The 27,056-nt window shown below is 44.8% G+C and overlaps 1 protein-coding gene across 1 annotated transcript; it reads left to right on the plus strand.

Annotated features, from left to right (window-relative positions):
* Window positions 1-276: 276 nt before the first annotated feature.
* Window positions 277-25,098, plus strand: fam171b (family with sequence similarity 171 member B; the record flags this gene model as incomplete). The annotated part of the gene is made up of 10 exons (XM_080720370.1): window positions 277-532; window positions 5,026-5,262; window positions 15,340-15,432; window positions 18,071-18,232; window positions 19,184-19,354; window positions 20,275-20,391; window positions 21,102-21,228; window positions 21,493-21,667; window positions 23,201-23,425; window positions 24,016-25,098. 10 exons carry the CDS (start codon window positions 277-279, stop codon window positions 25,096-25,098), a joined length of 2,646 nt encoding a protein of 881 aa, XP_080576496.1.
* Window positions 25,099-27,056: the final 1,958 nt, after the last annotated feature.

A 27,056-nucleotide genomic window follows, 5' to 3' on the forward strand; every position in this document is an offset into this window, starting at 1 on the left:
TGCGTGGACGACGTGGATCCATCTGTCCCCTCGTTTCCCACCAGACATGATGAGGCCTCCTCCTGCATAAACAGCACAGCAGAGACGCTACGAGTCTACGACATCTCCCCGCCGTCCATCCATCCATCCATTCTCCCTTCCAAACACAGTTCCCGTGTGGACGTCGCCGTGTGAGTGAGATCGTTCCGTGGAGCCAGCATCATCAGCAGTTGAGTCAGTGATGTCTTTGGGTGCCGGGGGCTGCAGCCTCGGATCCCTCCTCTCGCGGCCACCACCATGCCTGCGGATCGTCGCTTGCTGCTGTTGCTGTGCGCCTTGGTGATCGTTGTGTGCGGCGGGGACGATGGAGATGGAGGTGGAGGAGTCGGGATGGGAGAACCGGAGGCTGGAGGAGTCGGAGGCGGCCTGGTGCTGCTGCTCCCACCCTCCTCCTCTCTGGCCGAGGAGGACAATGCCACCGCCGGGCAGGACGCGTCTCATCATCCCCCCGTCACCACCACCGCTCACACCCCGGCCAGCCTCGTCGTAGCAGGTATTAGTAGGCTATTGTTGTTGTCCGCCTGCTTTTTGGGGGGAGGATCAAGACAATTATTAGTTTATTAATTAAGACCTAAGGCGATTTATATGTCAAATCAATGGCTTCTAAAATCAGTTAGTTCTTCTCACACTTAATTTCAAGATAAAAAAGGAACATAACATTATTATAATAATAACAATAGGCCTAATAATGAAGAAAACAATGTTCCAAAATACCAGATGTTGACTACTGTATTGCATATCTGCTATTTGCAATAGCCAACGCTGAAATCTAAAATGACTTTGGATCTAAATATTAAAAATGATGAATGAGAAAATTAGTGATATAGACTATGTATTGGCTACACAATAAAAGCCTGAGTGTGTAATATTATTATTTTTATAGCCACTGGTTTGTTCAAATTAAATATCTGGGCACAATTGTGTAGGCTAAACCACAACCACCAGTCATCACTGCTGGGTAGGCTACAGCATGTATAAATGGCATAATGCCTGACTGCCACCTGCCTATTATAGGCCTAATGTCTATCCTACATCCTTTGTAACCTGACTGTGTTACAGTGTCCTCCTGATAAACTGTATTAACGTTGTCTTGATAACAGTTAGGCTATGTGATGGGCTATCATGAGACGTTGCAAGACAGTCTAGCCATCTAATCGGATTATAATGTAATATCATTGTGAAGGTGTGAGGGATTATTAGAGCGTTTTATCTCTCAGCTCAGGCCGGCAGAGAGGCTCTGTTAGTGAAGGTGAATGTATGTTAATCCTATGTGTGCTCCCTTCTGATACAGTGCAGTATATATTGCTAATACCAGCGTATCACTTACAGTATACTGATAGCCACCAGGGTGCCAGTCTTTGTTTACTGTTGGCGTGGTTGGGTTGGTGGGTTGGGTGGGTGTGTTGTCATCCACCATTCCCCACGTCCTCTGCTGCCGACACCCACTTCAACAAAACACCGCCCCCCCTAAAAAAAAGAAAACACAATAATGAGGGGACCCTCATAACCCTGAAATCACAACACAGGCACACACTACTCATGCTTCTATTGCAGTGGTTCTCAAACTTGGGGTCGGGCAAGTGGGGTCCCCACATTATTTTGCGGGATCCCCAGACGATAAGCTTAATTTATATATTTTTTTCTCACTCAAAGGTAAACAAACCGACACACAGTATACTAAGTGTATACAGGGTATCTGCAGTCTGCACATTTATAAAGTGACAATTTATGAACTTTCAAGACCGTTTTAATACCAAACTGAGCAAACTGTCAAATATTAAGTAAGCAAGAGGCGAACAATGTGAAAATAGCAGATCTACATGCTCTGCAATTTTCACAATATTTATCTGCATTTGGAACCGAGTCATATTAAATGGGTTTGAGAACCCCTGTTCTATTACTTGGGGGTTGGTGGGGCATAGGAAACATTTAATATATATTATTTAGGCCTACATGTACTTTAGTGTCTTTTTTTTCAAGCGTATAGACTAGGTTGCAAGCCTGTCTTTGATTGTTTAGACATGATGGATGGGTAGAATTTTTCCGATAACGATATACCAGTGTCCGAAAAGCTTCCGATACTGCCTAACATGCTTTGATTGATTGATTGATTGATTGAATATTTTATTAGACAAATTGTAGAACAGCACAAGTACAGTCAAAACACCCTGCCAAAACAAGGAACACCCCCAAAAAGCCCTTTGGGGTCTTGTTTCCGTTGGAGGTCCTTGGTATGCAATTCATCAACATATCAACATATAAAGCATTAAAAAACATTATATGCACAGAGTGGGCGGGAGAGAATGGTATGTTATGTAATTTATAGTAGGCCTAATACATCATTTTGTGCTTTGAATCCTTCAGTTGATGTTATAACGTTTTATACTCATACTGTAGTATTTAGATTTAGATTATTATACCTCGTAGCTGCACCTTAATTATTTAGTACCAGATAAGTGGTGCTTAGACCTTTTTTAATTTCAAGGATCCCCGTAACTCAGAGAGTGTACAAATGTCATTTGTATGCTCTCAGAGTTACAGACCTGTAAAGCCTCGAACAGAGTCAGGTCCGCGGTGGAAGGCTATCCACCGCGGTGTAGTGCGGTGTAGTCTTTTTGAGCGTTAACGTTGTAGTTTTATGACTCAAAAAGACTACACCGCACTACATCACGGTGGATAGCCTTCCACCGCGGACCCGGCTCTGTTCGAGGCTTCAGGATCCATTTGGAAACCCACTCTAGAAACCCAGTGGTTCCCAAACCACTTTGAGAATGAGAACCACTGTCCGATATTCTTTTTATTAAATTACACACCGGTATCGGTATCCAAGAAACATTCACAAGCCTTTACTAAACACTAAACAACTCTGTTGGCCCAGAAGAACCATCCCTGCTGCATATAGCCTACCTGCAGTCAGCACTGGACTAATATAATGTAGGCCAACACTGCATTATTCCCTACACAGTGAATACTGTATATGCACTTTATGCTGTATATGCACTACACTGTATGCACTTTGTAACTAGGTCTGCTATATGCAGTTGCCTTACAGGCTTTATTTGTCTGCAGTTTTTGTGTGAATAGATCTGTTTGTTTAATTGACCTTTAATTACTCAGGGAAGCCAGCTTTCTTTTTCAAGGATGCTACAACATGATATAGGCTACATACATAATACAAAAAAATAAAAATAATAACCAGTAAGACTCCCTAAACAGGAGATAAGCGACCGTCACGTCGCATACACAAACTTTAGAAGGCAATCGTAGCCAATCAGTAGGGAATATGGGAAGTGGGACAGATCCATGTTGATGACATGACTTTAGAGATACTGTGTATCGCTTTGCGTGTTTTTAGGCCAAAATCTATAGGAGCAGTGTCCAAAAATGTATTTTGCAAAAATCGGCCTGATGGTGGCGCTAAAAGAGGGCCATGTGAGAAATCAGTGCTGGAGGTTGTGATTTGCCATCCAAGGAGTGTGTGTGCAAAGTTTGGCATCGATATGGCCAACGGTGCCAGACATCAGAATAGGGGCAAAAGTGTGATGTGACTCACGGACAGACAGACGGACGGTGGAGCTTTTCATAGTAACTTGCGACCTGACGGTCGCAACTAAATGAAGCTTTAACGTTAGTTTATGCAAGTCTCGCTCGCCTCAGCGGTAATCAGCTGTAAGGCAGCTTCTTTTCCTATTCCTCATTCACTGCTCTGCTGGTCATTACGTCACACCGTCATACTCCAATCAGATCTCACGCTCTGCAAGGGAGGCTCCTTTAAATGCGGCTTGCATTCAGCTCTGCGTAATTGTCTTGGATCTCGGAAAATATGAGAGCAGCCTTTCCTCTCCTTGTTCACTGTTAAGGCAGGCAAGACGTTCTTGCCCAGTTGACTTTGATGTATTTTTCATCCCTGCCCCTGTTGGCTCATCACTATTTTATGACCAGCGAAAGGTTACCGAGGAGGGGATTTGTCATGTGACATGAATTGTTAGCATACAGATGTTTGGCAACTGCTAGTGAGGAAGATATTATACAGTATTATGGTATAATGACTGATTATGTGACCGTATTTACAGTACATTATGTTGTTTATCATATGATATTCATCTCTGTGTCTTATGTTACATGATACATATATGATATTTGATAACTTGTAAGAGTATATGTCTCCACTAGGCCTGATAGCTAGTATTGTTTTGGTAAGCCTATCTTGTTATGGTTCAGCACAACCTTGACACAGCTACAGTATAACTATGTTGTTTGACTTGTGCCTCCTGGCAGAACTACCTTACCACTGACATGTTATTGCGACCGTAGGTCGCAGTTAACTATGAAAACCGGCACATCTTGTCCACGTATCCAAGTAGGTCACGCCTGACACTGTGGTTCCCCTGACACATCACTGTGACATCACAGGTCTATGAGTTTGCTGGGAATGCCCATATATGTAGGCCACATCGGCCACATACCACACTAAACAGAATCCATATATGGCCAAGACAGGTGGCCAAGACAATCTGTGTGGCTGGTTTTACAGACAGGGATCTCCATGTATGGGCACAAAAGGGTATGATGTTAGATATCATAGACATCATAGGACTTTCCCATACTGTAACAAACAACTGAGTAAGCATGTTTGGGCTCTCACAGCATATCTCCATATACAGTACATTACACAAGAGGGTGTGCATTATCATGGTTATTGGCACGCAAGCCTTGCTGCAGGAACGAGGCGACAGGGCTGAAGTGCCAATAACCATGATAAAGCACGACCCTCGAGTGTAATATTGTGATTATGCAACAGTTACCCTTAAAACAAAACACGTAAACTTCATTTTATTGTAATTAAGATATTACTTACAATTAAATGGTCCGTGGCTAAATACATATCAATTGGGGGTCCTTGGCACGAAAAGGTTTGAGTACCACTGCTCTAAAAAAAAAGAAAGAAAAAAATCCATCTCTCACGGTGTGTCTTGTCGTCCACAGAGAGCCCAGAGTTTGCCCTGCGGGTCCAGGTGAAGGACATGGTGACGCGGCAGCCTCTGGCGGGCGCCTCCGTGGACGTGTACGTGAACCACGCCCTCAGGACATCCAGCGTGGCCGGGGCGAGGGGCGAGGTGCTGCTCCGGGTGCCCTACAGCCCCGGCCTCAGCCTGGTGCTGCTGGCTGCCATGGACGGCTATGTGCCAAGCCCCTTGCCCTGGACCACCAGCAAGAGACCCAGTGAGTATAATACCGGTTATACTGCTTCCGTTCAGAGCTCCCCAGAAGCAAATATCTGAGTTACAAATGTTCACTTTGAAAAATGATATATTCGGACGTTAACAAAAAAACAGAAGATTTTTCAAAAATGGCAGATCTACAAGCTCGCTTGTATTAGGGCACGTTCTCACCCAAAGTCCGCTTAGAAGGTCCGGATCAGGGACCAATGTTTACATTGTTGCATTTTGAATTTGGTCCGGTTAGCGTTCACACGGGACATTTGTTAAAAGAACCAAATATGTAAACAACTGACACATGGTCATACAGGCGGCTGTTGATCTATTGACAGAATAGGCTATTCCTATGGAAAATTACTTCACTGCCAATTCCAATTAATTTTGTGTTATTAATCACAGCCGCTTCCTATCTTTTTTCACACATTTCAGGCAGTAATTAGCGATGGATGGGTGGAGGAATCTCTCTCTCTTTCTCTCTCTCTCTCTCTCTCTCTCTCTCTCTCTCTCTCAAAACATAGCCTGTATAAAGCCTTCTCCTTGATTCATTTAACAATAAATAGCGCAAGAACGCGTGAACATAATAAGCATCACCGTTTCCACATCAAATCTCTCTCTGTCTGTCTCTTTCTTTCTTTACAAGCAAGTGAAGCAACGGGTCCATAATGATATTTCCTATCCTTATCAGGTTGGAAATGTGAAGCTAAATGAATAAATAACCTAAATAAAAACAATAAAATAACGTATAATCCCAAATGTTGAATCTATATGCGTGTGAGCCATAACTTTATATGCGGTGCCGCATGCTTAAAAAGAACATATTAATGTAACTTGCAGATCTGTTCTTTTTAACCAGATGATTCATTTAGCCATGAAACATAACAGCCGTGCATCGGACAGTCGGACAGTGTTGTAAGCTTTTAAATCCGTTATTTTTGTGCACCGCACCCGATGACATGGACATACTGCCGTCCCAGCAACAACGTGAAGAGTTTGACTCGTGCACGCCTGTCCTCAGGGAACAGCGAGAGAGCGAAAAGAGAGCGAAAATCCTAATGCCTCGAAAGAAAAGCCAAGTTTGACTTTATTCTGTGTTGTGGTCGTTTGGATGGAGGTTGTGCGCGCAGCGCGCGCGCCGCGCCGCCTCCTCCTCCTGTGTTATACACAAGATGGTGACCTTACTTTTATTTGTGACTGTATTTGTGTCAAAACAAACAATGATCACCGTGTTCGGAGAGCGACCCCTGGAGTCACCGCACACGATGGGTCACCAGTTTCCATGTAGCTAACAAGACACCGCAACGCCTGCTCACAGGGAGAGGAGATGATACAATTATTAACGTGTAGCCTACTGCAGGTCATGAAGACATATCAGCGGTCGGGTCATATCAATAATGATTCCCGTATGAAATTCATGCTTTTAGAACTAATTATTAATCCAGCTTCACAACTGCAATTAACAAAGATTGGTGAGTGTAGTCTCTTGTAGCCGAAGTTACAATTGCTTCACGAGTAGTCGTTTATTATTTTTTCCATATTGTTTTTCAATGAACAACACACAGTGCAGAATGTAGTAGGCTGATCAGACATAAGTTTGGTCCTCTATAAAGTCCGGCTCCGTTCACAGTCACACCGGCAGAGGACCGGACCATGGTCCGGTTGGAAGGGGACCGAGTCCTGCCTTTTCAAGAGGACCATGGTCCGGACCAAACAAAGGGACCATGGTCCCTTTGCACGTTCACACCAGCGGACCAAAGGAGAAAGAGGACCATGGTCCCTTTTAACTCATCTGGTGCCGATCCCGAACTAGTTCGGCTTTATTTCAATCCAATACAATCTTTCTTTTATTAATTCACTTACCCCGAGCTGCTTGTAGAGTCGTGGGTGGTCCTGGCTCGCTAGCCGCTAGCCAGCTAGCCGTTCTACTCTGTCCGACGATATATTCCATTAAAAATGGTTTAAAATACATTTTTGAGCTCCCCAATGTTCACCCGATGTTCGGCGCCGCTTCCGATGAGTACACGAGTGTGCCGATCCCGAAGTAGTTCGGCTTTATTTAATTAAATGAATAAAATGATAAGAGGCCTTCTGAAGCCTGGCTTGATTTTTGTAGCTACTAGCCGAAAGCTAACAACGTCCCAGCCGGCCGTAATTTGCGAACGCAATCGCCAATCTCCGCCTAATCCAATGAATGACCGCATCTTTAAAGGCTTATATCTCTTTTTTGTCTTTTAGGAAAGCGGCGCGAGGTTTATTTACGGCGAAATGGCCCAAAAATGATCTTTTAGATGACAAAATGGGAATAGCCATTCTGTTAGCATCTTCATCCGGGACATTTCCATGCTGTGCATCAACGTGAGCATGTCAGGTCCTGGAAGCTGAAGTCCTGGAAGCTAAAGCGCTCGCCTATGAGAGATGCGCTGGCATTCTTTGGCCCCTAGAGGGCACTGGCACGCAAAGAGTTAAGCGGACCAAATAATCCTGGTGTGAACACGCCCTTAGAGGTCTTCACGGGGGCCCCGACCCCGAAATTACCCGAGGACCCGAGAGATCCGTACCGGGTTCGGTCAGTGTTTTATCATAATCACTCGGAGCCGGGTTGGAAACGGTCGCATTTCCCTCGGAACACTTGGGAACACGGGACTGTAATCATCATGTGTATAACCCGAGAGGACCCGATAGGACCCGTACTGTGTGTGTGACACGTGTGTGTACTTTCTGCTTTTTATGCAAACTATTAAGCAAGCAATCAATCAATGTGTGTGTGTGCGCTGGCGTGCGGAGCTGCGCTATGATCAGGATACGGAGCGAACTGGAGTTGTGTTTAACGTGTGTGCTGTGCTGTGTTTAGGCTGACCTAGGATCAGATTCAGGTCCGTTATTAGCCGCGAGGCAGCGACATGAAGAATGGCTGTAACTGTGAGATGATAATGCTGGTCTAAGATCAGATTTACAGCGGGGGAAAAAGAGCTTGGTGCGTGTGTAATGCATGCGTGTGCGTGATGCGTAGCAGCTTCTCCTGCTGTCGCCCGTCAGGCTGATGAGAAAGCACTCACCTACAAGTTAAACCATGACAAACAAACCGAAAATTACTTACCTCTGTTGATAGAAAATAGCCTAAAAGTATTCCTTTATCCCTTGCATTTGTTTCGATGTTAATATTAGATTCCTTGGCACAAGTTGGCAGCCTTCTTCTGCCTGTCAACCAGTTAACAGCGCAAGCCGCACAGCTGCCGTGAGTGAGGGATCTCGGTTCGGTACATGAAAGGGGATTTTAATAATGATTTAATGGTCGGGTCTCTCGGAACCTCGGGTTTGGTTTTGTAATTTGATTATTATTTCGGAACCAGTCGGAATCGGAAGAAATTTGACGGTACTTTTCGATTTCGGTTCGCTTTTTTGGACCCGTGAAGACCTCTAGCTTGTATATCTGCTGTTTTTAAGATTTTGTTTCCTCATTCAACAGTAAACAAACCAGCATAAAGTTTAAGTGTATAGAGGGTATATTCACATTTCTAAAGTGACAATTTAAGGACTTTTTAAATACCTCTGAAATGACAAATTAAACATTGGCCAAACTGTCAAATATTAGACGCAGAAATTGTGAAAATAGACGATCTACATGCTCACAACGCCTCTCAATGCCAGGCGTTGTGAGCATGTAGATCGGCTATTTTCACAATAGAACCGCGTTCTACAAAATGTAATTCTTCAACTCTTAGTGCTCGTCAGGGTGGGGGTCCCCAGTTAAAATCTGATTATTTTGGGGGACGTGGGACCTGAAAACGTTGAGAACCACTGACTTATCGGGCTGATGCATACTCCACTTTTAGAGCCGGGTTTAAATGCGGTTTGGTTCGGGGCGTCATAACATATCGGCAGCACCGAAAAGCCGACTTGATGACGGTTATAACTTCTCTTTTCATGGGTGAAAGAAAAGACGATGGTCTACCACGACCGGGAGCTTCTGTTTACATATGGACAAATAAGGTAAAATCGCAGAAACGACCTAGTAGATGCTACTGAATTAAGTAATGAATTACCGGGCAGTGAATGTGTTAAACCAGTAAGACTCCCTAAATCGGGAGATACACAAACTTTGGAAGGCAATGGTAGCCAATCAGGAGGGAATATGGGAAATGGGACAGATCCATGTTGATGACATGACTGTAGAGACACTGTGTACCGCTTTGCATGATTTTAGGCCAAAATCTGTTGGAGCAGTGTCCAAAAATTTGTTTAAAAAAAATGGTGACCAGATGGTGGTGCTAGATGGGACAGATGCATTTTGATGACATGACTGTAGAGATACGGTGTACCAGTTTGCGTGATTTTAGGGCTGTAAGAGCAGTGTACAAAAATGTGTCTTGCAAGAATCAGCCTCATGGTGGCGCTAGAAGAGGGCCATGTGAGAAATGAGGGGTGGGGTTTGAGGTAGAGTTGTACGGTTTTTCGGTGTTTCGGTTTTATAACACCGTATGTGTTATAAAATGTTGACGGTCTCGTAAGCCAAAACCAAAAACCGTCACGTGACATGTGCGCCGCCGACGCATCTGCCGTGTTTACGGAAGCAGCAGAAATCACTCCTGAAGGAGACACATAGATAATAGTAGCAGCTGGAGGGAGACCTGGTCTCTAAAGAAATGCACAAGGCTTAGCTTGAAGCTAAACACGGTGGATCTACAAGCTCACAAGACGTTGCACGGTCGACGAGCCACAAGCTTGTAGATCAGCTATTTTTGTATGCCTCTCGTCTCCTCCAAGGATAAAGGAACGGGGCTAAAGTGCTAGCATGCTAACGATTTAGCCACGTTCCTTCAGGAGGAAAAACAACAACAAACGTAGGCTAAAAGTAACAATTATGTAACGTCACTGCATCGATGCAGAACGGCACGCGGATGCATCGCAATGCAAGCAAATTGTCTTAATCTAAAACATTTTAAGAAGTTCTCTACTCCATCAGTGTTTACTATGTAGTGTGTGCGCTTGACACAGCACCCAGCGGCGTCACTTCAGAAAAAGCTAAGGTATGGCAACATGACTGGTGTCTTGCATAGGGATGGTATCGTTCACCTTTTAATCGATACGATACCTTTTTCGATACCTGAGAATCGATACGATACCTTTTTCGATACCATTTTCGATACTTTTTATTTATTATTATTATCATAATTATTATTTGCCTTTTTCTATGGGCTATTTTATAGACGTTGGATCATTATCATAATAATAAACATTATAGGCTAGTCTCAGCTATTTTCACAGTAACGAGTGTAGCCTACTAAAGCAGTCATTAAACTTTCAGTAGCCCAACTATTACAGATGCGACCGGCAAGGGGTGCATTCAAAAGTATCGAAACAAGGTATCGTTAGTTTTTATGTGAACCGATACTCGATAGTATCGTTTCAGTGAATCGATACCATTAAAAGTATCGCCGACGATACCCAACCCTAGTCTTGCATGCACGCCCTTGCGCTTGTGCAAGACACCAGTCAGATTGCCATACCTTAGCAACGGGGCACGATTACAGTACATTTTATTATTTCCCCCTGTAGCCAAGGGTATGGCAGCTGCCAAAGCTTGCCATACCCAATTGACGCCTCTGACCCAGTACACAATGCAGCCAGGCAAATGCCTCAGCGTTTGTCAATCTGTGGGTTGAGACCCCAGATAGGTCCCAAAATGATTTTGGGTGGTCCCCAAATGATTAACTTAATGTGCAACATTGTTTTCTCACTCAACTGTAAACAAAACAACATGCAGTGTATTGAGGGTTTATATTGTACATGTCTAAAGTGACAACGTAAGGACTTTTTTTAACCTCTGAAATGACAAATTAAATTGACTTAGGCTATTTACAATTTATTTTAGTATAGCCCAATAGTATTTACTGCATTTTTGTGGGTAAAACACTTTTGTATCTGCTTTATAAATAAAGCACTTTGAAACTTTTTTTTTTTTTTTTTTTTTTTTTTATCACGTTAAAATCTATAAGATTGTAAAACCGTGTAAAACCGTGTATCAGGGTTTTTTGGGGGGCATAAACCTTGGTTTTAAAAAAATGGAAACCGTACAACCCTAGTTTGAGGTTTGCCAGCCAAGGAGTGTGTGCATGGATAGGGGCAACGGTGGCGGAGATATGAGTTGGGGAAAAGTGTGACGAAGACAGAGCAGAGTATATGAAATGAGTTCTAAACCCCAGTGTCGGACGCAATGGAGACAAACAGCCAAAGGCAAGAGCAGTAGCACTTAAATGAGCCATTTATGACAAAACGTCAAAGTCTGCCCCAAGCCATTTGTGCTGCATGCTAATAATAACCATTAAAAAGAGGATCTACTGTACAGTAACACCAGGTCACCGGCTATTCTAACAACCAGCATTTTGAATGAAACATGCTCATGTAAGATTGATGAAGCACAGCACGATGACAACAAACAATTTGTCACGAAGGTTTTGTTCACAGTCAAGACTACAGCAGAGTCACAGCACTAATGCACTGTAAGGTGCGATTTGAACGCCAGGTTCTACGGTCGCTGTATCGATTTACACTCCGCCGCTTCCAGTGCCTCTAAAACAGAGTGTGTGGGGGCGGCGAGGCATGGGGTGTCGTACCAAATTCTGAGCCCTGGGCACAAGGATTCACTGTGGGCCCCCCATGAATGTTCTAACCCATTTAGACTGGGAACACATTATTACGCATTATTTAATGCTTTAACTATTGAAAAATAGCAGATATACAAGCTCACAGCACGGCACCGAGTGCCGTGCTGCGAGCTTGTAGATCTGCTATTTTTGAAAAATCATGAACATTTGTGCAAGTCTTTGAATATTTTTGACCCGTTTCTATAAATGTCTTCTAAATCCTTCTGTCAGTGGTGCTCAAACTTTTTCATGTCAAGGATCCCCAAAATGATATTGTATTTGGCCACGGACCCTCATCTCAAAATATTTACTTCCATGGACCACCAATACATTATATTCAAAGATTTGCACGAATTTTCAAAAATAGCAGATCTACAAGCTCGCAGCGTGACACTCGGTGCCGCACTGTGAGCTTGTATATCTGCTATTTTTCAATAGCTAATGTATAAAATACTTCCAACCCTGAGTAACTCAGTCCCACTTTCCCCCCCTTGTGACGCCCCTGCTCTTTTGAATAAAATTCCATTTAGCTTTAGTCAAAATGTAATCATCTGAAATGTTTTAGTGTTAGTTTAGTTTTAGTCGACTAAATCTGCCGTTGATTTTGGATCCGAGATGTAGTGGAGCAGACTTAAAGTATTGGAAATTGGAAATACTCCAGTAAAGTACAAATATCTAAAAATTGTACTTAAGTACAAGTACTAGAGTAGAATTACTTCGTTACTTTACACCACTGCAGCCACCTCCAGATATATGAGGAGAAAGAAAAAAAGAGAAACCTCTATTGTCCCGTCCCGTATGGGCCCTCCGTCCACATGGAGGATGGGGATTGTTTTGTTGGGGGGTTCATGTTGACGCGTGGTCTTTGTTAGAGAGAGAGGGGCCCTCTGCTTGGGTGGGAGTGGGGGGGGGGGGGCTGTTGTTATTGTCTATGTGTTTTTTTAACCCATTAAGCCATGGATCGCATTAATAACCATTATTTTATGCTTTAAGTCTATAAAAAGAATAGAAGATATACAGATATACAAGATCTGCAATTTTTTTGAAGTCTGGAAATGTCTTCTAAATCCTTCTAATGTTTTTTTTTTAAAAAGAAGAAAAAAAAAGGAAAAACACATGTTTTTATGTCAGTGGTTCTCAAACATTTTCATGTCAGTCAGGGACCCCTAGGAATTATATGTATTTGGCCACGGACCCCCATCTCAAAATATGTTGTTCCAGGGACCCCCCAGAAGCAAATATTTGAGTTACAAATGTTCGCTTTTAAAAATATATATTTGAAGATTTGCACAAAAAAAAAAACAGATCTACAAGCTCACAGCGCGGCACTCGGTGCTGCGCTGTGAGCTTGCATATCAGCTATTTTTCACTAGCTAAAGCATAAAATAATGGTTAGAGTAATAATGCGTTCCTGTTTTGTTTTTTTTTGTTTTTTATTACCTTCCTCATGCTCTGGGTGAGGCCACAGGCTGCAACGACAGAAGACACTGCACAGCCGAGAGGGGAACCAAGCCATATGGAGCGGAGGGGAGGGGTAGCATGTGGTAAAGAGACTAGAGAGAGAGGGGGGAGAGGCTGTGTTGCCACGTCTGCTTATTGTAAGCAACTGGCAAAAAACATTGGTGGTTGTTATGCACGCATCCACAAGCTTATAGATCGGCTATTTTCAACTGTGTATATGTTTAACGTGCTCATGTGGCGCCTATGATGATAGCCATAGCTTCTTTGTGGGCTTGTTTTCATAGGCCTGGTTGCTTATATCACTCGCAAACTCTGGCAACGGTGGAGAGAGAAAGAGTGGGACAACGCAATGTTATGATTTGTTTTATGTTATGCGTGTATGCTTTGGCAATGTAAGACGTTATTTTGTCATGCCAATAAAGCTTTTGCAATTGAAATTGAGAGAGAGACAGACAGACAGAGAGACAGAGAGAGAGAGAGACATAGACGGAGACACAGAGACAGAGACAGAGAGGAGACAGACAGAATGAGTAATAAGCTACAGCTGGAGGAACATGTGTTGCTGTGCGTCATGCATCCGCATCAAAGCAGAGGCTGAGGCACCTCCCTGCTGGATTATCTAACCACTGAACCCCTAAAAAGAATAATGATCTAACACTGTGTCAGTAGCACCACCTGCTGGCGGTAGCGCAGATTTCAGGCTACACATGCTCCTATAAACCAGTGATGATCAGGTGTCCATTCATGAATTCACAAATTGATTTCTCTTCCGATTAGAGTTCTTTCTTCACCAGAGGAAAAGTGATATCATTGCATATATCCTGCATTCATACTTCCTTTATTGTTACAAGAGCAGGGGAAAGTAAGAAAGAATATATAGGGTAACCCTGGGAAGTCAACACAAAACAATATGCCATGCCATCGTCTAATCGCAATTATTTGACATAATCACAATTATTTTGTCATAATCGTCATGTTGAAAATTGTTCATATTTTTTCAAACATTTTCAAAAATAGTGGAAATAGCCGATCTACAAGCTCACAACGTGTTGCATTGTGACGCGTTGTGAGCTTGTAGATCTGCTATCAACCAATGTTCTTTTTTAAGTATAAAGTTGTCAGTCATTTCTTTGTATATTTAGGTTATGTGTCATATCTGCAATGTGCAACTTCAAAGCGTAAAAGCCAAACAGAAATGTAATTGTCAACGACAAAACCTCAATGAAATCGATAATCGCATTTATTTGAGTGACAATTGAGTACCTGAGACGAATAACTGTATAAGTCCATATTTGAATTTTTTTATATTTTTGGATTTACCAGACTATAAACCACAAACTAGTCATTTCTAATCTGTTGATTTGTTAATGCAATCCCCCCTCATTTTGTTTAATTGTCTGTTTTAATGTTATCTGCGCTCCCTTTGTCTGCTGAATATTGCTTGTATGGACTTAGACTGTTGTTCCACAAACTGCTGGAGTTATACTGTTTTTCCACTTTCCATAAGTATTATGTCTTATAATTCCTAATATATATGAGTTAAGTAAAAAAAATCTAACTCAACAAAATGAGGGGGGAGTATATTAAGACTTTAAGAAATTCAAAACTTCTAGTTTGTGGTTTACAGTCTAGTAAATCAAAAAAATGTCTTTATCCAAAATGTTTAAATACGGACTTAAGGTGGTTGCACACTGTTGCGTTTTTCGGGCCGAATATCGGAGTGAATTTCGGAAAAAAATCAAGCTCACTTTATGTCAGTCACGTTTGCACACTGCCGCCCGTTTCGCGCACCACCTGGTCCCTTGCTCTCTCTATCTCTCTCTCTCTCCTTGCCCTGAAAAACGCATTTCGCAACGAAAAACGCAGCAGTGTGCAACCACCTTTAGACTGTTATTCGTCTCAGGTACTCGTCATGTAAAATGTCATAATCGTGAGAGCCCTACATATGAACATAATTTTGTGTGTTGTTTTGTTTCCAGTATTCTCTGCCGTCACCATCCTGCTGCTCCCTCACAACCAGGGCAACATCTGGCTGTTTGAAGACTCCGTTCTCATCACCGGAAAAATACCAGGTACACTGTGACTGTAAATACCAGGTACACTGTGACTGTCAGTGATCTGCAATCTGTATTGTAGACCAGGGGTCTTCAACAGGGGGTCCGGGACCCCTAGGGGGTCCTCAGAGTTACTACAGGGGGTCCTCCAAATCATTGAGTGATAGAAACTTTTTTTCTCCTTTTGGAGCGGTGAAAGCGCTCCCAATAGACAGGTATGTCTGTGGCTGGCTGGCTATGTGGCTGGCTGGCTGGCTGGCTGGCTGGCTGGCTGGCTGGGTATGTCTGTAGCCTGGCAATACCTTGAGTGGCCACACAAGTTAAAGGAGGGGCGCTGTTGTGCAGGCACAAACACACACACACACACACACACACACACACACACACACACACACACACACACACACACACACACACACACACACACACACAGATTCACCGCTCCACTTCGAACCGAGGTTTGATTTTTTTATATTGACCACTTGAACCCTAGCGTCCACATTCGGAGAACTTTAGCCAACAATAGCAGATCTACAAGCTCAGCGCGAGGCGTTGTGAGCTTGTAGATCGGCTATTTTTGGCAAAGAGGTTTGGTGTAGAGGGGAAAAAGAGTAGACTAAGTACAGAGTGAAAGTTCAAGTTTATTAAGTATTGACGGGTCAAGTGGTTAAATATCTGAAAACACAAACTGACATGAATCCAAAATACACGATGATTGTGCTGTCAAACAATGAAACAATATGGAATCTATGAAAAGGTTGTGGGGGTCCCTGCTTCATCTCTCGCTCAACTAAGGGGTCCTTGGCCTGAAAACGCTGAAGACCCCTGGTGTAGACGATATATGAACAATGAACATACAATAAACATACCCACACCGGAGGCGTCAGACCGTGCGGAAAATCAGAACTAAATCAACACTGCCTCCCCAAAAAGGTTCTGCATTGCGGCTGTAATTGACCAGAAAGTGACCTGAAACTAACCCCTCAACGTCCTTGCGTGCTTCTCTTTGCCCTAATGCGTGCTGGCTCTCAAATAACGGCAAAAAGGTCTCAGTAACATACTGTATCGCGTCTATAAATACATCATGCGGTCGAGGGCAGTGGCTTAACATTTACTCAAGTACTCTACTTAACTGGAGTATTTCCAATTCTCAGTTGTACTTTAACTTCTACTCCACTGCATCTCAGATCTCATGATATGACACATCTGAGGGCTTGTAGATACTTTTGGAACCTGTGAAAAGGGACAATCTGCATGTTTACTTTTAGTACTTCATGTAAAGGAAGTATTTGCACATCCACTTAACTCTTTTACCGCTTCGGACGTTCCCGTTCGCCCCAATTTTGAACCCAGCTCGTTGCCAAAATGCCAATTCGGCCGCTCGTTCTTTTACCTTGTCTGATGACTGTAAGCTGATGAGGGGTCGCGCGGGTGTGTACATTAAAAAACATCTCCCGTAATGCTGCTTTCAAATCTCCACCACACGTAAACATCAATGATGTCCCAAATCACTTCCTGGCTGTTTTCTGTGGATCAGATCTGTGCTCTGAATGGACGGCAAGCCGGAGCGGCCTAATTCAAGTTCGTTCTTTGCATAAGGCTGCCCTCTGCCGCCAGCTGGGCTAAAGTACACACATAATAAATAAAAATAAAAATAAATCGTTTGCAAATAATGAATAGATATTTTTCTATAACATCGCAAAGGTAAGCTGCTTTTTGCTGGCACCAGCCCAATAAATAAATAATAAATCTGGCAGTAGAACTGTTAATTTGGATGCAGGTGCGTTGGACTAAAAACTGAAGCAATCATAAAAAACACTTTCATGAACAAAAATCCTGCACACTGCTCTTGCTCAGCAGCTCCTTTTTATTTAAGTTGACAGACGTTTCGGTTCCGCTGGACCTTCATCAAGAGTGTCTACTTTTAGTACTAGAACGGGTACACATTATTGTGTATCATTGTTTTATGTTTTAACTATTGAAAAATAGCAGATATACAAGCTCACAGCGCGGCACCGAGTGCCGCACTGCGAGCTTGTAGATCTGCTATTTTTGAAAAATCGTGAAAATTTGAATTTTGGCCCGATTCTATAAGTGTCTTTTGAATCCTTCTAAGGTTTTTTGAAAAACCTATGTTTCTATGTCAGCAATCTGGCCAGCCATCATCAAAGAAAAGGTCCTTTTCACTTAACTGGAGCTCAGTTAGTCTGTTCTTGAGAGACTACTATGTCAGTGGTTCTTGAAAAAACTTTTTCATTTGAAGGACCCCCAAAATGAATGTATTTGGCAACGGACCCCCATCTCAAAATATTTTGTTCCAGGGACCACCCGGAAGCAAAACAAACGTTTGCTTTGAAAATACATATATTCAAAGATTTGCACACATTTTCACGACTTTTTCAAAAATAGCAGATCCACAAGCTCGCAGCGCGGCACCGAGTGCCGCGCTGTGAGCTTGTAGTTCTTCTATTTTTCACTGGTTAAAGCATTCAATAATTCTAGGCCTGATTATTTTGAAGACGATACTTTACCACTTTTACATTCTGAAAACGGGACTCCTACTCACAAGTAGCGTGTTTCTACATTGCGGTATTGACACTTTTACTCAAGTACAAAATGCGAGTACTGGTCATTTGATATCGTGCGGTCTCCACAGATACTTCCCCCCAGCCCAGTGTGAGGTTTCCCAGGGACCTCCTGGCCCTGTCGGAGGGCGCCAACGCCTCGTCCCTGACGGCCTACGTGACGGTGCCACACCACCACCTGACCAAGGACTGCGCCAACTGCACTCCCGGCGTCATCAGCAGCGGCAAGTCAGGTGAGCCTGCTGAATGGTGCCAATACCCAGTATACACAGTATATTATACAACAGGTAGTCGGGCTCTCAATGGAAAACAGGCTCTCCAACCGTGCATATAACGAGCACAGATGCACTGTCTCTCATCAAGTAAAAAAATCATCTGTGTTGGTCACGAAAGACCGCAAGCGCTCCTCTCTCCCCACACTATGCTAGGTGGCTAGGCTAGCGGTTTTCATGTGACGTTCAGGGACACAGTAGCTAAATGTGGCATTAAAAAATGGCAAATTCCTATCGAATATCTTAATTACAATGAAATAAAGTTGACGTGTTTTTTTTAAGGGCAACAGTTGTATAATCGCAATATTACACTCGAGGGTCTGCATTAACACGGTTATCCTGCACTCCAGCCCTTCCTACGGAACTCGCATGTCCGCTCGTTCCTGCGAAAAGGCTGTCGTGCAGGATAACACCCCTCTCGTGTAATATTGCTTAATTAAAGCACAGCTCAAGACCTATTTCTTCACTCTTGCTTTTAGCATATTTTTAAATCCTTGTGCTGTTATTCATGCACTTTTTTGAAAATGTTTCGTTTTTATGGCAGAGTCGTTATTAAAGTGTTAAATGTTTTTAACGTTGTTTTACGTTTTTACTTTTCCTTTCTGCTTTATTGCTTTATAGGCCTAAGCTATAGTTAGGCCTAAATCAGAAATTAGCGTACAAAAACAAATATGTTGCTACATACTGTACATGTACTGTAAGCCCCTCCCATACACAAATATGTGTACTTTTTTCTGTTAAGCACTTCATTTCTGCTCTGTAAAGCACTTTGAGCTGCATTTCATGTCATGAAAGATGCTATACAAATAAAGTTTATTATTATTATTATTATTATTATTAAGTAAATGTACTTTACACCACTGCTGAAGAGGTAAATGAACAGCCTGGTGTGGTGTGTTGTCCAAATAACAGCGTACAGGAGTGTGGAGCTGAAGGCGGTGGCTGCCATCAGTGCCAGGCTCTACTTGGAGGGCCAGGAGCTCCAGGTGAGGGGTCCCATCCAGATCACCTTACCCCTGGGACCCGGCACCAACCTGAGGCCCGCCGACACCGTGCCCGCCTGGGCCTTCAACGCCAAGACCGGTAGGAAAGGGAAAATAACTGAATGGATCGAAATCGAATGAGTGAATGGCCCCTAGGGCTAGGGCTGTAGATCGGGGGTTTCCACTATCAATGTTCTTTTTTAAGTATAAAGTTGTCAAATATGTCAGTAATTTCTTTGTATATTTAGGCTATGTGTCATATCTACCATGTGCAACTTCAAAGCCTAAAAGCCAAACAGAAATGTAATTGTCAATGACAAAAACACAATTAAATCGTTAATCGCAATTATTTGAGTGACAAATAATCATTGTGTAAAATGTCATAATCGTGACAGCCCTACCTAGGGCAGTGGTTCTCAAACTTTTTAATTTGAAGGTCTCCCCTTAACTTTGACAGTGTACATTTGTACACTGTCAAAGTTACAGACTTGTAAGGGCCAATTTAGACCTCCCATAAAGGAACCTGAGTCCACGAAATCCACTTTGAGAACCACTGCCCTAGGGGGTCCCCAGAGTAATGGCCGGGGGGTCCGCCGAATCTTTGTGTGATGGTGTGAGCATATCCAAAAAATAGCAGATATTTTCGGAGAGTTGGTGTAGAGGGGAAAAAAAGAGTAGACCAAGTACATAGCTAATTATGGTACCCCATCTTTAACAATCAATAATTGCTGGGGACCCCCTGGAGCCCCCTCAAGGACCCCTCCCGGGATCACACTTTGAGAACCACTGATTTAGTATTCTTATTTGGTTGACTTGTCTTTCTCTAAGACATTAGCTGTGGTGCCAATGAACAATGTTCAATTCTACAGATTGAACCTAGAGTTATTTTCCTCATGAAGCCAACTTGAACCTTTGTTTTTTTTGTAACTTTGGCCATGAGTACATTTCTATCAATACAATACATGCTGTGTAGTTTTTACATCTAGACCAAAGTAATATAGTGTGATGCTGTTTCTTCAGGTGCGTGGGAGAGCCAGGGCCTGGGCATGGTGAAGACAGCCAGGGATGGACTGGTGTGGAGCTACACAGCCTCCCATCTGGGCTACTGGATCGCTGCTCCCTTGCCCTCCTCAAAGAGTATGAGAGGTTTTAGACCGTTACACACACACACACCCTTTGGGTGTGTTCGGAAATGCGCACTCAACGCACTGGTGTGCCATGTTGTCGTTCGTTTATTCGGTGCACTAGTTGCGGTGTCGTTCGGAAATCCAGTGCTTTGTGCACCGGATGTGCTGAGCGCACGCACTGAACGACTCTACTCAGAAGATGGGGTTTGGCAGTGTGGTGTGTCAGTGTGGTGTTTTGATTGGTTGGTTTTCATGGCCGTGTCTCGAGCGCAAAATGCACCATTTCCGGCTTGATAGGTCATTTTGGGGTTTATTGTTACACACGCATCAACGTGTAAACTAACAACTGGAAGGCCAATGTTATGAATTAAATTACCTTTCAATAGCAACGTTGCGTTGTTAGCAACTGCTGCTTTTCAGGAAGTTTTCCTTCAGAGTTAAGTGAAAAAGTGAAAAAGCACACAGCTGCCCCTTAACTGGTCGTTCGTATATAAGCCACACTGAGTGCACTCTACGTCACCGCCCACTGCACTCACTACACTGAGAGCACACCCAGTGTGCATTTCCGAAACGCACCCCTTGTGTAAAGTATTCTACTGAATGTGTGCAATTTGGTGATTTATATTAATACCAGTAATAGCCTGTGTAGGAGTCTATGAGATCATGAATGAATCCTGCTTCTCTCACACTTGTCATTGAACCCCTGGGCCTCTCTTCCAGGTTACATGATGGGACATGGGAGTTCTATGGAGTTCCTGTCCTACCATACCTACCTGCTGGTGGGCATACTGGGAGGAACACTGGCCATCGTCATCGGGTTCCTCTCTGTGCTCGTGTGCCGCTGTGGGTGAGTGACACCGTGGAAAGAGCACTCACGTGTTGTACTTAAGTAAAAGTATCAATAGAGGCTATGCAGGGGGCACGGTGGCGCAGTCGGTAGTGATGTCACCTCACAGCTAGAAAGTCCTGCACACAGTTTTTCCCCAGTAAGCTTGTTACATATAAAAATGTATACAAATATTTAGAAAATAGCAGATCTACAAGTGCTTAGTGTTAAGTCGCGAGCACTGGATCCTGAAGGAATGTGCTTTCCTCTCCCCCGCGCACGCAGAGATTCTCACCGAGAGCCGCGCGGCAGCAGCAGCAGGAGGAGGAGGAAGGCCCGCTTCTCCAAGCTCTCGGTGCTGAAGAAGGACCAGACCACGTCCACGCGCATGGAGGAGGGCCTGCTGGCCTCGCGCAGCGTCCAGTGTGACCCCTCCTCTGCCACACCCAGGCACCACAAGGTAGGGGTGGGCGACGTGGCGAGAAATATCGCCGAGACGACACAATGTCTCCAGGATATGCAGTGTTCCCACGGTCATGAAATTCCTGGAAATTCTTTGAAATTAGAAAAATATTTTTCCAGTACTGGAAAAGTTTTGGAATTGATCAAGGGTCCTGGAAGGTCCTGGAAAAAAATAGCTATGCATTGTCTTTGGTTATTGATTTTGTTAATACCTCTGAAATGACAAATTAAACATTGGCCAAATTGTCAAATATATAGAGGCAGAAATTGTGAAAATAGCCGATCTACATGCTCACAACGCCTCGCAACGCGAGGCGTTGTAGATCTGCTATTTTCACAATAGGAACGTGTTATACAAAATTCCTCAACTCTTAGTGCTCGTCAGGGTGCCGGGTCCCCAGTTAAAATATGATTATTTCGGGGGTCACAGCCTGAAAAGGTTGAGAACCACTGGCTTACACTACCTGTCTTTGGGCATTGCGCATAGGAGTAAGCGACCTGTTATTGAGCTGATTATTGTTATTGTGGGTGAAAATTGTTATTATTATTGTTATATAGTCCTGGAAATTGGGTTAAATATTCTGGAAAAGTTTTGGAAAAGTTTTGGAAATTAATTGGTAAAAATGTGTAGGATGAGAAATATCGCTGAGACGACACAATGTCTCCAGGACATGCCTTCTCAGAGATATCGTATATATAGTATTATAAAAGAAATCCTGTTGAATTGTTAATACAGAGATTCATTGGAGAATTCATTTAAACCTGCATTTTGTAGTTCTCAAACTTCACAATGGCAAGGTCTCCCCTTAACTCTGACAGTATACAAATGAAACCAAATGGAACCCCTGTTTCATTTGATACTGTCAGAGTTACAGACTTGTAAGGGTCAATTTAGAGTCCCTGTTACTCCTTTTCCTTTTAGTTGTTGTTACCTTGTAGGTGGTTGTACTGTTAACCCATTTAGTGCTCCAGACATGAACGGGTTAAATGTCCAGCGTGCCTCTCGCAGGCTCCATACACAGCCATTCTCTTATTTTGAAGGCCAGAAGTCCATAGCGTAAACACTTTCGGTTTGACGTCATGACGTCATTCAACGGAAGCGATCGTCACCCCATGCCGTTGCTGTAATGGCCGATCGTTGCCTTTGTTATTGCGTTATTGTAGCGAGAATCTAATGCCATCCTTGGCTTTAAAAGTGTTGTTTGGAGAAAATGGACATTAAAGATGAGATCCTCCGTCTGCCTCCATGTTAAGGGATTACTATTTTGTGCACGTGGATCCGTGATGATGATGAATCGACTTTCCAACGGACCGTAGGGTAAGGTTGCCGGCGTTACTCTATATACAGTATTTTACGCGAGTATACTCGGGATCGGCACTCTAAATACTCGAGTATTTTTCACGAGTATACTCAGGATCAGCGTTAAATGAGTTAAGTAACATGAAAATGAATCGAGATAAGATTGGGTATCGTGATACAGCTTGGATTGTGATATTGTATTTTTCCATATCGCCCCACCCCTACCACAAGGCCAACTACAACATCTACGTGGAGGACCCCGGGAGTGCGGCGGGGGCCCCCCTCTACGAGAACCTGGCCCCCGGGGACCACCACCACCGCGGCGCCAAAGGCCCCCATCATCACCAGTCGTCGGCGTCGCACTACGTCAACAACGACGAGGTGGCGCGCCTCCGCGAGCACTCCGAGCAGAGCCGCGGACCGAGCAACCTGGGCGGCGGCGACCAGTTCTTCCAGGTACAGGGCCGTCACAATTATACAGCATTTTTAAGTTAACGATTAATAGGTCAAAGGAGTAGTTCACCCCCAAAATGACTTTTTTTCTATTGATTAGTCACGCCATGGAGAGTAGAGTTCAATAATATTTTTAGTTTTTTGTCGCATTCCTAAGACAAAAATGTGATAACAATAAATTTACCCCCATTTGTTCCGGATGGGGACCCGTTTCGAAACGGGTCCCCATCCGGAATCAATGGGGGTAAATTTACTCGAATATTTTTTGTCTTTAATCAATAGAAAAAAAGTCATTTTGGGGGTGAACTACTCCTTTAAATGGTGATTTTGGCATTGAACATTAGAGCATTACGATTTTTGTATTTTTGTATTGAATACATAGTTGTTTGCCTTTTTAGGCAGAGTTATAACCTCAACTTTTAGGTGATAAGCTATCATCTAAAATGTGATAACAAGTGGAGGCCATCATAGTCAGGCTCTATTTCTATTTGAAAATGTAAGAACATTTGCTACTAACTTATAACGATTATGCGTAAGATAATTGCGATCGTCTCAAATGATTGCGATTAGACGATGTGTGTAATAACTGACAGGCCTGCTTCCAGGACAAGCTGATCCTCATCCAGGCGCCGGAGCTTTTTGGCGCTCAGGGGGAGCAGGTGCCGCCCGGCGGGTGCAAGTCGGCCACCTTCCCCCGCAACGGAGGCGACTACGACCCGCACTCGGAGCCCGCCGGCGGCGAAGACTTCACCCAGACCCTCCCCAAAGCCCCCCACCACCACCACCACCACCAGGGGGGGAGCAGCCCCCAGCACGGGGGGAGCCAAGACGAGCCGCAGCCCCTGGAGACGCCGCCCCCTGGCTCCCAGGTCCCCAACCCCGCCGCGTGGGGGCGCTACAACAACCTCCCCGAGTCCTCCGTCTCCGTGCCGGGGACCCTCAACGAGGCGGCCGGGATGGGGGGTTTGGGTGAGCTCCAGGGCATTTCGGAGCGGACCCTGCTGGAGCTGGCGCGTGGGGGCAAGTCGTCCGCGTCCCACCCGGCGGGGGCCGGGCCGCGCGCCTGGTTCGTGTCCCTGGACGGCAAGCCGTGCGCCCAGGTCCGCCACTCCGTCATCGAGCTCCCGGGGGGAATCCTCCAGGGGGGGCTCCTCCAGGCGGGGGGGCTCCACCAGGGGGGGCGCCACCCCCGGCCGCCCAGCAGCAACGACACCAGCCTGGACTCCGGCGTGGACATGAGCGAGTCAGCGCCGCAGAGCCTGCGCGACGCCTACCGCGACAGCCGGCCGGGCCACTCCACCTCCTCCTCCTCGTCCTCCCGCACCTCGCGGGCCTCGTCGCTGCCGTCCCACCACGGCCGGGGCCGCTACGACGAGCAGGACCTGAGCAGCAGCGAGAGCGGCACGGCCACCACGTGCACGCCCGAGGACCCCTCCCTGCGCAACATCCTGGACAGCAGCAGCGGCGCCATCCCCAACATACCCGAGGAGCGCGGCGACGGCGCCGACGCCTGGTCCAGCGCCCAGGAGGACAGCCAGGAGTCCCGGGGCACGCCGCCGCCCCGCCGCCTGAGGAAGGTGCGGGAGAAGGGGAGCGGCGGCGGGAAGAGGAGCGCCGGCGGCGCCAAGCACGTGGCGGGCCGCGAGGGAGGGCGGCCGCTGGCCAAGCGGAGCTGAGAGACGCCAGAGACGAGAGACGTCGCTTTGACACCCCGGCAGCAGTCGGGTTAGGGTTGGGATCAGGTACCGTTGGAACTCGCAAGGGACCAACCGTCATATTTGGAACTGTTTCCACGACTGGTTTGATCTCTCTGTCAGAGCTGGTTCTGTGGAGTGGACTTCAAGTCTGCTATACAATTACAATACCGGTGGTTCTCTCTATCTTCTATTTCAAGGACCACCGTAACTCTAAGAGTGAACACTCTCAGATTTACAGACTTGCAAGGGCCACATTGGAACCTCCTAAAGCAGTGGTTCTCAAAGTGGATTCCAGGGACTCTGTGGGTTCCTTTATGGGGGTCTAAGTTGACCCATACACGTCTGTAACTCTGACAGTGTACAAATGGAACCAAATGAACCCGTCAGGGTTCATTTGGTTCCATTTGTACACTGTCAAGAGTTAAGGGGAGACCTTGGAATTTGAAGGTTTGAGAAACACTGCCCTAAAGGGTCAAGTTGGATCCCCTATAAAGGAATCCTTAAAGGGAACCGTCATGGAATCGGGGGAACCTACAGTCAATGGAAGCCTGTCACAGAACGTGTGGAGGGTTAAGCCTCGAACTTTTTGAGTCATAAAACTACAACGTTACGCTCAAAAAGACTACACCGCACTACACCGACCCGACTCTGTTCGAGGCTTTAGGGGAGCAGTTGGGGGACGCTCCATGAGTGGCTACGGAAGAAAACTCGGGAACGTGACAAGCTCCTACTTACGATATACCTGTATGTCTAGCTTAACCGTTTACCCATATCGAACTATTTTCACTATGCTTGCACGACATTTGTAAACAAAAAACGAAAAGAACTGCGATTGTTTTGCTGATTAGTGTGACGCGATTTTAATTGCGATACCACGTGGGACAGCTTTTTATAAGTACCTTTTTTTCACACAATATTAAGAAAATGTGCATGTGTTTTTTGTGGGTTTTCTTTTTTTTTGGTGCAGGGAGGCTGTGGGATGTAAATTCTTAGGATTTCTTAGGGTTTCTGGACGAAAAAAACTAATTTGTAAACTGTTTTGAATGGCAGGGAGCCTGACGGTTTCGCCCGGCCCGGCTCTAAGCCAAAAGTGCTGCTTCTTGTGGTTTTCGGGGGAAGTAGAGTATAATATCGCCATTTTCCCTCGTAATTGTTCAAACCTTTCATTTTTGGCCTTGTAGCGGAGAGTGGATTATGTGTATGCGTGTTGTTCACAAGGCATTGTTGTAGCTCTGGATTACGTGATTGTACAACCGTGCCAAAGAATGCATAATGCGCTAGCTCAAGTACAAACGCGAGATCCTCGCCGTATACTGAAGCATCTTGTAGCTGCTGTGGACGTGTGTTGTGCGCCGCTGATGCCCGTTCGCACTATAAAGCATGAAATGTACTCGGTCGCACGAGGGTGTTGATTGCTTAAAAGAACAGATCTACAAGCTATGTTGAAACGGACGTTGCAGCGCTCGGCGCGGCGACTCCCTCGCCTGGCGGCTCGCTCAGCGGTGCCTCTCGTGGCTCAAGTCCGCTTTAGACGACGCAGCCCGGGCCCCCGATAGATCTGTTCTTTTAGGCAAGCGAAAAAGTTGTTTCGACAGAGTACAAATTTAGGCTTCAATCAAAAATTCACCAGCGAGATGTTTCCCCGCAAAATAATTCCACGTGAACCATAGTGTCCCACAGCTGCTGGATCTGCCTTTGTTATAGGGCGCCTTCATCCTGCCTCTATATACTCAATATGTGACACTATAAACACATTCCGCGTTATGTACACTACTATTGAGGTCATTTTCAGGTCAAATTACATTACATATAACCCTTCCATTTAAAAAAATGAACTAAACTAGTGAAAACAGCCGATCTACAAGCACACAACGCCTCGCGTTTTCACTACTTTTGTGCGACGGCCTTGTCTGATGAAGCAGGGCTTTACTTCGCGA

The sequence above is a fragment of the Nannobrachium achirus genome (genome assembly GCF_963921795.1).
Source record: "Nannobrachium achirus genome assembly, chromosome: 24".
Lineage (NCBI taxonomy): Eukaryota > Metazoa > Chordata > Actinopteri > Myctophiformes > Myctophidae > Nannobrachium > Nannobrachium achirus.